Source organism: Carcharhinus amblyrhynchos, chromosome 10 (assembly GCF_965287045.1).
Source record: "Carcharhinus amblyrhynchos chromosome 10, sCarAmb.v2.hapA, whole genome shotgun sequence".
Lineage (NCBI taxonomy): Eukaryota > Metazoa > Chordata > Chondrichthyes > Carcharhiniformes > Carcharhinidae > Carcharhinus > Carcharhinus amblyrhynchos.
Window position 1 is genome coordinate 76,082,056 of NC_137333.1, and position 12,285 is coordinate 76,094,340.

The window sequence follows — 12,285 nt, forward strand, 5'->3', positions numbered from 1 at the left end:
GTTGTCATGAATAAGTTATGCTTTTGTGACATTTAATAAAGTTGTCACTAAAGTTCACAATTTTATCCAACACTCAGAGATAATACTTTCTCCTAACATTCCAAATAATTGCCACTATAAGCCTATTATTCTGTCCTCTCACCACTAGTGGCAATCTCACAGTTTACTAAAGTTTATGTGTCATTTTGTTTTCTCACAAGATCTTCCAGGAAAATTGATTTAAAAATTTAATTTAATAGAATTTATTTTAAGCTCCCAATTCTAAGCCATTTATTAACTGTTTTATTACTTTGGGCAACATTCTCCCATCTAGGGACTAAGTCCTGTGGCAGGGAGTGTTTTCTGCTGCAGAAACTGGAGAGAAAATACACCAAACCTTACAGCCCCCAGCTCATTAATTATACAAATGAATGTTTTGCGCCATATTCTGTGGTGCGGCAGGCCTGATGGTTCACAGTCCCCATCATCTTATCTGGGCACCATATTAAAAAGGCGCCCAACATCACTGACCCACAATTAAAGAGAAAAGGTGGACCTCCTGAAAGTGAAGATAGATCGCCGGGAGCAATCTCAGATAGGAAGAAATTAGATGGATCTCCAGGAACATTTTGAGGCTGGGAGATGGACCCCTTCCAGGACACTGAATCTGGAAGGTCCATCTGCAGATTCTCCCCCACCCCACTGCTGTGGTGTTCCAGGATCTAGGGTTGATGCCAGCTGCCATCCTGAACTCTGGAGTCAGACCCAGGCATTCTTCAGGTGTATTTGCCAGGCGTATTTTGCACCGGTGTGTTTTCTTGCTGATGCCACGGACAATCACATGATTGGTCCGACACTTATCTGTATTCCTTTTGTGGGATGCAAATGAGTTTCAGGTGGGCCTCCAGCGGGTTGCCTGATTTACCATGGGGGGTTCCAGCAGAAAACCCCGTTGTAAATTCACGTCAGCATAAAACCAATTTTTGGGCCTCCTGCCAAATTCTACATTCCAAATCCCTCTTCCCCTCTCCCCCACCACCCTCCACATCCCTCCCCCTTCCCACCCCCCTGCCAACCATTGAACCTGCTGATGGAGGCTTGTGGAATTTTACTACTTTTTGACTAAGTGTCAACTCAAGCGGGAAAAGCAGAATATAGACCTTTGGCTGTAGACCACTGTAGGCCATGGGGTCAAAGATCAGAGTGCCCTTTTTAAAGATAGAAATAAAATAAAGGAAACCCCTCACTGTGGAACAACCCCCACCACCCACCACCGTGGAATCCCTCTTCCCCCAACAAGAATCCTGAATATCATGGACATGTATTTCACCTCAACCCACCCCTCCACTGACACCAAACACCTAGCATCTCCCCCATGGAATCACCGCCCCATCCCCTCCCCCCGGCACATCCACAGTGCCAGGGCCCTCTCCTACCAGTGGGCTTACTGGGTTCTGACAGGTTCTGTTGGCCAAGTGCATATCCTGGAGGATCTGTCATAATTCATATCAGTGTGTGCTCACACTGACATGAAAGGACAGTCCAATGAGGGGGGATTATTAACTTAGAAGATAGTAGTAGGAAGAAGCCGTTCGGCCCTGTGAGCCTTCTCAGCCATTCATCCCGATCATGGCTGATTGTCCAACTTAATAGCCTAATCCTGCTTTTCCCCGTAACCTTTGATCCCATTTGCTCCAAGTGCTATATCTAGCTGCCTCTTGAACACATTTAATGTTGTGACATCAACATTTTGCTATAGCAATGAATTCCACAGGTCCACCACTCTTTCGGTGAAGAAATGTCTCTTCATCTCCATCCTAAATGCTATTCTGGTTGGCAGTTGGTGACTAGTGGAGTGCCGCAGGGGTCGGTGCTGGGGCCTCAACCGTTTACCATTTATATAGATGATCTGGAGGAGGGGGCTGAGTGTAGGGTAACAAAATTTGTTGATGACATGAAGATGAGTGGAAAAGCAAATTGCGTGGAAGGCGTGGAAAGTCTGCAGAGAGATCTGGGTAGGCTGAGCGAGTGGGTGAGGACCTGGCAGATGGAGTATAACATTAGCAAATGTAAGGTTATCCACTTTGGTAGAAATAATAGTGGAAGGGATTATTATTTAAAGGGTGAAAAGCTGCAGCATGCTATGGTGCAGAGGGACCTGGGGGTCCTTGTGCACGAATCACAAAAACCCAGTCTGCAGGCACAGCAGGTGATCAAGAAGGCGAATGGAATGTTGGCCTTTATAGCGAGGGGGATAGAATATAAAAGCAGGGAGGTCTTGCTGCAACTGTACAGGGCACTGGTGAGGCCGCAACTGGGGTAGTGTGTGCAGTTTTGGTCACCGCATTTGCGAAAGGATATATTGGCCTTGGAGGGAGTACAGAGAAGGTTCACTTGGCTGATAACAGAGATGAGGGGGTTAGCCTATGAAGAGAGATTGAATAGACTGGGTCTGTACTCATTAGAGTTTTGAAGGCTGAGGGGGGATCTTATAGAGACATATAGGATAATGAAGGGGCTAGATAGGGTAGAGGTAGAGAGATTCTTCCCGCTTAGAAAGGATAGCAGGACTAGAGGGCACAGCCTCAAAATAAGTGGGGGGACAGTTTAGATCGGAGTTGAGGAGGAACTTCTTCACTCAAAGGTTGGTGAGTCTCTGGAATTCTCTGCCCATTGAAGTGGTGGAGGCTATCTCGCTGAATATATTTAAGTCAAGGGTAGATAGGTTTCTGACAGACAAGGAAATTAAGGGTTATGGGGAGAAAGCGGGGAAGTGGAACTGATCCACTTCAGATCAGCCATGATCTTGTTGACTGGTGGGGCGGGCTCGAAGGGCTAGATGGCCTACTCCTGCTTCTATTTCTTATGTTCTTATGCTCTTAAATGGTCTACCTTGTGTTTCGATCTGCCGGATTAGTTCATCCACTTTATTGCATAATGTTTCACGCATTAAGGCACAGATCCTTTAAGTTTGTCTTTTTAACATTGTTTGTCTTACTCCCGATATTTTTCTTTATAGCCCTATTTGAATTTTATCCTTGATTTATCTGCCTATCGTTTTTCTTATTACCTTTTCTACCTTTTATTTTTGTCTTTGCTCCCTCATTCTCTGACTCCTTACATTAGTTCCCATCCCCCTGGCATATTAGTTTAAACCCTCCAGGGGGATGGGATCTGCATATTCAAGCAGTTTGAAATTAAGATCCCAACTACAAGTTGGGATTTCCATTGTATCATTGATGGAGGCGGGGAACAATCGAAGGGAAACCCCACTGATGTAAAAGCCGTTTTGGAAAGCCCATTCAATTCTCTGCCCCCTCTGCCTGCTGAGAGATCAAAACTGGGGGCAGAAAAATCCCCCCTTTGTCTTTTGGTTATTTAGGCACTGTTTCCCTTATGCCTTCTTTTATAATGGTCCAGCTAGGTCTCGCATGTCTTGCTCCTGGATCCCGTGCTCACTTCTGCCCAATCAGCTGCCCAAACCTCATTACTGAACCAAGGTTATTGACATCATGAATTGTTCAAACAATAATTTTGTCACATGCTACCCTAGCACTACTTCAATCCCCTACTCCTTCACTCACGCCAGGTACTTGCATTTGTTAGAGAAAATTTAAGACCAAATAGAAGGCAACTTTGGGGAAGAAATAAGAAGTGATACCAAGGCTAGAGAGATTTAGTGGGCAGTTAGAAGAGAGATAAAAAGGCAGGACATTTCCAAAGAGAGAGACAGGAAAAGATCAGAGAAAGGAAAATATGGGATAGGTGGGGGCAAGGTTGGGGTGTAGGAAGATGGGAGAGCAATATAGAGGGGGAGATGAAGAAACAAACCACAAGAGTATGAAACATTATGGGAGAGACCAATTAGGTGAAAGCCATCACAGAGACAGGGCATTCAGCACATTGAGTCTGCTCCAATACAGACACAGCATCCCACCCAGGCCCTATCCCTGTAACCCCATGTATTTATCCTGCTAATCCCCCACCCTACACAGGGGCAATTTAACATGGCCAATCAACCTAACCTGCATATCTTTGGAATGTGGGAGGAAACCAGAGCACCTGCGGAAATCCATGCAGGCATGGGGAAAACATGTGAACTCCACACAGACAGTCACCCAAGGAACCCGGGTCCCTGGTCTGTGAGGCAGCCGTGCTAACCACTGTGCCACCTCCTGTCATGCATTCCCAGTGGCTCTAGCCTTTATTTCAAATTACCAGCATTTATGCAAGTTCTAAGAAAACGTTCAACAAAAGACATTTATTTGTTGTGATATATCCAGTCATCTTACTGGTCAATTGCTGGGCAAATCAGAAAGGCCAAAAGATTCAAACTTCAGTTGTGCTGAGTTCGCTACTCTTAGAGGAGTCAGTGAGAGTGTTTAAATGTTACTATTGGGTCAGGGAGTGGATAATTAGAATTCCGGCTTCTGATTACTATCCAGTAACTGCTAATAGCAGGGAATGTGGATAATTCTAACATTTGCCGATTGTTTAGAATGATCAATAACAGATTGGTTAATTTTCACCCAATTTTCTTTTACACTGTCATAGAACAGGAAGGGGAGTTGCAAGTTTTGATTCGATTTGGCTTGATTTATTATTGTCACATGTATTGGTGTACAGTGAAAAATATTGTTTCTTGTATGCTATACAGACAAAGCATATTGTACATAGAGTACATAGGGGAACAAGAAAGGAGAGGGTATAAAATGTGGTGTTATAATCATAGGACTATAGGATGTAGAGAAAGTGCCAAATATGCAAGAGATTGAAATGGAGCATTATTAGAGTGTTTAAGAGAGTTAGAGTACAATTTTAAAAGCATAGAACGAGAGTGAAAAATAGAATTATAGGATATGCTGGGGACAACTCGCAAGAAGTCACCACACTCTGGCGCTATCTTAAAAAAGATTCTGACTGTCAACCCAATCTATGCCTCTACCTGTGCAAGTGTTGTACGGTGGATGACTGATCTGCTATCATCCACACTATCACTGAAGGTCAAAATTATACACAGTATGTGTGGATAAATCCATAAGAAGATGACAAAAGGAACATGTACAGGGACTTACATTGCCTCTGACGACATAGTTAGAGTCTTGCATGATGTCCCGGGCCAATCCAAAGTCACATATTTTTGCTACTTTCCCATGTGTCACTAGCACATTCCTTGCTGCCAGATCTCTGTGAATACACTAGCAAAGATCAATGATTAACTTGCATCGGTGATCCAAAGGTATAACTTTAGATATTTGACCCATACATTTTTTTTAAGTAAGCTTACACTTCGTGAAGTGAGGAATTCCATCCCTTTGGCAACTTGATATGAAAAACTGAGAAGATCCTCAAATGTAAGAACATGTAGATCTTCATCTTCATATCTCCTGGTATTCTGATAGTTAACTTCTATAGAAAGGTGCAAAAATGACCGAGTAATTATGGGTATCTGGCATTCACAGAACCTCTTTATAAGACCCTTGTCAGGCCTCATTTAGAGTATTGTGCGCAGTTCTGGTCGCCTCACTATAGGAAAGATGTAGAAGCTATTGAGAGGGTACACAGGAGATTTACAAGGATGTTGCCTGGACTGGGAGGCATGCCTTATGAAGTTAGGTTGAGGGAGCTGGGACTCTTTTCCCTGGAGAGACGAAGGTTGAGAGGCGACCTGATAGAAGTTTACAAAATGTTGAGAGGAATAGATAGGGTGGACTCTCAGAGGCTATTTCCCCGGGTTGAAATGGTTGCTACGAGAGGACACAGATTTAAGGTGCAAGGAGGGAAGTTCAGAAGTGATGTTAGGGGTAAGTTTTTCACTCAGAGGGTGGTGAGTGAATGGAATCGGCTGCCGTCAGTGGTGGTGGAGGCGAACTCGCTGGGGTCTTTTAAAAGACTTCTGGATGAGTATATGGGGTTTAATGAGATTGAGGGTTATAGATAGGTCTGTAGGTTGGTAGGTGTTGATGTGATCGGCGCAACTCGTGGGCCGAAGGGCCTGTTTGTGCTGTAGTGTTCTATGTTCTATGTTCTCTTATATGTTCTGCTGTAGATAACAACCTACACTTTTATTGGAATCTTTACATTGTAAGTGTTAATTGCCACAGCTATTTGTACTGGGGAACAGATGAAGTCGGAGTACGACTCAGTATTAGATTACTGGCTTTTTAACATATATTTGAACTGGAGTTAGATGATTTAAGTTTGCAAATGTGTTTTAAAAGATGAGTACCCACAAAAGAAGCATTAATGTTTGAAACATTCTCAATGTTTGTGTAAATTTTCTGGGGCAAATAAAAAAATTCCATTTGTGGTTCTATACTCAGGAAGTAACCTGCATATGTCACTCTTTTACACCAAGGATTCTTTAGGTATTCTCTGTACCATTTTTAGGAGCTTGCTTCACATGTCAGTGCATCTTCCTACAGCACAGTCATGGAAGAAGATATGGTATACTCTCTGGTTAGTTGTAATTCAATATATACTGCATATAGTTATAACATCAGATTTACACATCCAGCAATAGTGGTCACTCCCTTCTGAACTGCATGATATACCAGAATGAATTAGTTATGTTTGCAGCACACTAACCTTGCCTGTGCTTTTTCCCCCTGTGCTTAAGTAACCAAAAGATCAGTTACTATAGAGTTTGCAATCACATTTGCTCTATTTTTCAATATTTATTCTTACAGTAACAAAGAATCTGTGGCGACATGGTGGCACTGTGGTTAGCATTGCTGCCTCACAGCACCAGTGACTCGAGTTCAATTCTGGCTTTGGGTGACTGTCTGTGAGGAGTTTGCATGTTCTCCCCATGTCTGCATGGATTCCCGTCGGGTGCTCCAGTTTCCTCCCACACTCCAAAGATGTGCCGAGTAGATTGATTGGCCATGCTAAATCTGTTAGTGTCAGGGGATTGGCAGGGTAAAAACATGGAGTTATAGGGATAGGGCTTAAGTGGGTTTGTTGTTGGTGCAAATTTGATGGGCCGAATGGTCTCTTTCTGTACTGTAATGATTCTATAATTGGTCTGTTTCCTGCACGTAAAACCTCTTACCTGTATTCAATGGGCATTTTAGTTCATTCTCGCAGAATGGTAAATCACAATCACACCTTTGTGATAATGTTCCAGCATCAGATTCTCTATTCATTGGAACATAAGACTCATTCTGCAGAAAAGTTCTAGCTTTGTAGCTGTGCAAAAGAGAGAACAAAGATACTAATATTCCACATTAAAAGCTTTTCCTTATAAAAATAAATATTTACATATTTACATCATGTAACAGACAAAAAATTTACTGTTGTTTACAATTAATTTTCACAATTGAGCAGTAAATCTGAAAGTAAGGGTGATCTTGTATGACTCTGATTTAAATGTTCTGTTTCACTGACTGGCCAAGGCAACAAGTATCTGAGTTGTCCAGAAATGGCAATAAATGTGACATTGTAATTGGCCTCCGGACACAGAGAAGAAAATAATCCAGAGTTCCCAGTCTTGATTGTCATTCAGAAAATCTTGCTGCAAATCTATGTGCATAGACAGCATGAGAGAACATGATTAGCTGACTGTTATATCTCTGTGGTGCAATTGCCTGCTGATACCCACTGTGTGGACTCATGTATGAATAACTGGCCATTGATTAGGGCTCAACAGGGAAACTGGTATAATAACTTACTATAGAATGAATGCATCCAGGAGAGAAAAGGAGAGGAGAGAAAATTGGTGGAAAAGAAAAGGAGCAGACTGATAACACCAGGTTTCTGTCCATTTTGTACTTTGTATGCATCTGCTAAGGTACATGACAAGTCAGCAACATCGTGATGGCTTCCATGGCATTTTCCAGGGATTCCATCCAATGGATGTCTGAACTGATGTCCATCAATGGAATACTGCAAGCAGCAGACATCATGCCAAAAAATCACTGGGAATTTTCACTGTTACAGGCCAGCAAAAGCTACAGCAGCGCATAACTGACCTCCCAATTTGCTGTGAGCATCAAAGAGCAGCTGGAATTCTTCAGTCCTATGCACTCTGCCACCTCTGCCAAGAAGAATGGAGGATTTGGCACTCAGCCAAATCTCCATTCACAGCAATGGGACCAGAGAATCCCAGCTCCAGGCAAAGTTGGAGAAAATGAGTGGGTTCAATTAAGTTCAAGTTAGGTCTGTGCAAAGTGCATACTGTCCAGTTTATGCTGGGGCAAGGTAGACACAGAAAGAAGCTTCCATATATCCAGAGGAGATATTTTGGAAAAAAATTTTGGAATATTTGGAAAAAATAACTTTTTTGGCATAGATTATGCAATTTGTTTGCAATATCAAAGGTTAAATCATTCTTTCAGCTTCACTAATTATAGAAGGATATTCTTTTCATGGCCATAATTATTTCATTGTAATTGCTAAATATATTGCAAAACCTTTGTGAATCACAATTGAATGATTTTCAGCAAATATGAAGTATCTCAGAAAGGTAAGCCCTGAATTTATATAATAGCCAGAATCCTCCAACCTTGTCTTCGGCTGGGATTCTCCAGTACAGTTTCCATGTATGAAGCTTTGGCTGAGTGTTAAAAGCCCCATTCTTTCTGGCAGCGGGCTCAGGGCAAATGAGATTGTAGAATCCCACCCAATGTGTTTCATGTTCTGAGGGTATGTCAAAGTGCTTTTCAACAACATGCTGTAGGCAAATGCAACAGCCTATTTGCACACAGCAAAATCCTACAAATAAAAATCAGATGAATAACCACTGAATCTGATAAAAAGCAAATTACTGCGGTTGCTGGAATCTGAAACCAAAATAGAAAATTCTGGAAAATCTCAGCAGGCCTGACAGCATCTGTGGAGGGAGAATAGCCCACAAATGCTGTCAAACCTGCTGGGATTTTTCAGCATTTTCTGCTTTTGAACCAGTCCTTGAGGTATTAGCTGAGGGATAATTGTAGGCACAATGCTGTATTGCAAAAGAGCCTTTTACATTCCTCTGAACAGACAGATGCCAGAAACCTCCAACCTCGTCTGTGGCTGGGATTCTTCAGTGCCGCTGCAGTGAATGGAGTTTTAGCTGAGCACCAAATTCTCCATTCTCACTGGCAGCAGGGGCAGGGTGAATGAGATCAGAGAATCCCAACTGTAAAGGTAACATCACCGATAATGCAGCAACTTCTCAGGCTGAAATGTCATGCCAATGTGAAAATGAAAGTTGAACCTTTGATCTTCTGCCTTAAGCAACGGTTAACACTGAACCATATTAACACTTGAAAATATAAGTGAGTAAGAATCCAAGGCAAATTTGAATCAATTAGATCTGGTTTATATGAAGGTGAATTTAGAAATTGTAATATGAAACATTTTGATTATTACATGCCTACATTTGTTGATAACAAACATAATAGAAATCATAAAGAAACTGGAAAATAATAATACTGACCAATAATCAAGTGGTAAAAGTATATTTTACCTGCGTTGTTCATCATTGTAAAGATTATGATAGAAGCTAAAGTTGTTGTGTGCAAAGACATCAGTCAATGTCTTATGAAATTTCTCCCGATTATTTCTTAAGTAATTAAGAAGATCTCCATAGCAACAATATTCAAAGATTAAGTATACTGGACCTAAAATAGCACATAATTGAAACTTTGAGTGAGCAAATATCAATAGCATGATTTAGGTATGCAAATATGTAAACAAAGGTTTAGGGCATAGTTCCTTACCAGAAATAGTACAAGCTCCTAAAAGGTTCACTATATTTTCATGGCGCCCCATGTGAATCATCATTTTCAGTTCAGACATTAAGGCATCTTTTTCGGAAGGTTCATATTTTTCTTTTGAGTGGATAATAAAAGATACTAATGAGTCCATGTTGATTTCACTTAAATTATAATTCAAGACATGGTTTGACATTGTTAACTTCTTGAAATATTTGAGCAGCCAGTTTAAGTTTTAGAATTCATTCTTGGGGTATGGGTGTTGCTGGCAAGACCAGTTTGTATTTGCCATCCCTAGTTTCCACAGAAAGCAATGAGAACTGGATAGTGCCCTGGACCAGTTAAGAGTCACTCATAGTGGCATGGCATTGAAGTTGCATATAGACCAGGCCAGATAGCGATGGCAGTTTCCTTTCTCTAAAGGGCTTTAAAAGACCATTTGGATTTTTAGAATACTCCTGTAGCTTCCTGGTTACTTTTAGTGAAATAACTTTTTATTTGCACATTTTTGATACTGACTTCAAATTCTCATACTGCAATGATGACATTTGAATTTGATAATGTCCATCAGAATTTTAACTCATCTGGATTTTTGTAAAAATTGTACTACCTAACAAACTTCCAAAATTAATAAACATTACATTCTACCTTTCTTACTATTAAACCTGTACATTTAACTCTTACTATACGTTTAAAGGGGTAAAGAATAGGACACATTTGAAATTATTGTTTCCAGTTGTCTTTAATCTTAACCCCATATTTACCTGAGCACCTCAGTAGTCTTTGCTTTCTCCAGTTTAGTATCCAAAGTAATCTGAACAAAATACATAGAAATTACATTGCACAATGTCCATTCTATGACCACTACACAGATACCAGGTGCCAAAATAATGGACATCATGCATGCACAGTTCTGCTGAGTAGTGCAATCACAACATAGTGGGTAAAGCATACAAAAAGGCCCCCTTTACCCATATCTGGAGGTGTTAGGCATTAGCATACAATAGTTCAATAGCAGGGGCACCCTAGACCTCACTGACAATGGACAGTCTAGGCAGTTAAGTTAAATTTTCAAGAGGATTATTTAGTTCTAGGAATAAAGCATGGAAATCTTTAAGAAAGATTTGACATCAGACAGCAATTCTGTCAATGAATGCATTTTCTCAGGTAGTTTATAAGTGACACTAATGAATCAAAATGTCTCCTTTAGAACGTTCATTATCATATTCTTCTGAAATTCCTGTGTGTTCTACTTTATGAAAGTAATTAATCCGTTTGTTTAAAATGAGTTAAGATTCAGTGTGCTTGAGTAGATGTTGCATTTTTGTAGAATCCTACAGTGCAGAAGGTGGCCATTCGGCCAATCAAGTCTACACCGACCACAATCCCACCCAGGCCCTATCCCCATAACCCCCTAGTCCCCCTGACACTCAGGGGTAACTTGGCATGGCCAATCCACCTAACCCGTGCATCTTTGGACTGTGGAGGAAGCCGGAGCACCCAGAGGAAATCCACAGACACTGGGAGAATGATGTTCCCTTCCAAGCTACCAACTGGGACATGCTAAGATGGCTATGATGTTGGTATTTTACTTACTGATCGAATTTGATCCTTGCTGCTTCGAGGACATGCTGTTTGCTCCTTGTATACCTTACCTATTTTTGGAACTAGACAAATATCTTTTCTAAAATTCCAAAAGCCAAATCTATAGGATGGTGCCTTACAAAAGGAGTGATCTTAGCAGAGGTGAGGCTTCTTATCCTCTATTATTATCTGACTATTGTAGCCTCCAACTAACAAAGTTTCCACACACAGCTTCATTTCTAATGTCATTTATGAGTTAGCCAATCAGTTGGATATATTTATTCAAGCTTTAGTTTGACCAATTGTTATTTAAATGATAATGTAGAAATTTAAATCACAATCTTATTTTTTGTTTTATTTACATTATCTTTTATTCCTGGCTTCTTCAGAACACTGGTTAAAATTAGAGCCGTTACATTGAACTAAATGCATTTAAGTAGCAGGGCCTGTTCAATAATTTAGGAAAACATGCTGGCAAGGCTAAGTCTATTAAATTAAATAATGGTTCTAAAAAAATAAAAAAACTTGCAACCAGCAAAAATCTATAAAAACGGTCACTGTGAGTTGTAGTTAAGCTAATAAATAAGAACTAAAATACAGGGGGTGAATTTGCGTGAAAACTGGAGTAAATCATGCTGGTTTTTTCAGCAGGTGTTTCAAAAGGAATCTCCCACACTCTCTACACTCCTGAGTGCACTAGCGTAATTCACTCCATAAATCAGTGAACAGAACCCATTCCCACCCAAGAGGCTGGCAGCATATTGCTGAAGAGGCCACTGTGCATATGCCAATCTGTCAACGCTGAGATCGGCACATGCATGGTGGCCCCTGTCTGCTGGCCTCCCAATTGCTGGCCAGCTCGATCGCTAGCCAGCCCTGTGATCCCCATATCACTGGCCCTCTCACCCACCCCACGGCCTGATCGCTGGCCCCCCCAAACATGTCTGGGCAAGCCTTAACACCCCCCTTCCAGCCCACCTCTATCCCCCCCCCACCCCACCGTGCCATCCCACTCCCGCAG

The 12,285-nt window shown here is 41.4% G+C and overlaps 1 protein-coding gene across 1 annotated transcript in view; it reads right to left on the reverse strand.

The window, feature by feature from the left end:
• LOC145349405 (receptor-type tyrosine-protein kinase FLT3-like) overlaps positions 1-12,285 on the reverse strand; it is an 82,026-nt gene that overhangs the window by 8,802 nt on the left and 60,939 nt on the right. Inside the window, exons 17-21 of the mRNA XM_080197930.1 lie at positions 9,687-9,797; positions 9,434-9,587; positions 7,034-7,170; positions 5,267-5,388; positions 5,055-5,177 (exon numbers count right to left, since the gene is read on the reverse strand). Coding sequence (XP_080054056.1) covers positions 5,055-5,177; positions 5,267-5,388; positions 7,034-7,170; positions 9,434-9,587; positions 9,687-9,797 — 647 coding nt within the window. The remainder of the gene's footprint in view (positions 1-5,054; positions 5,178-5,266; positions 5,389-7,033; positions 7,171-9,433; positions 9,588-9,686; positions 9,798-12,285) is intronic.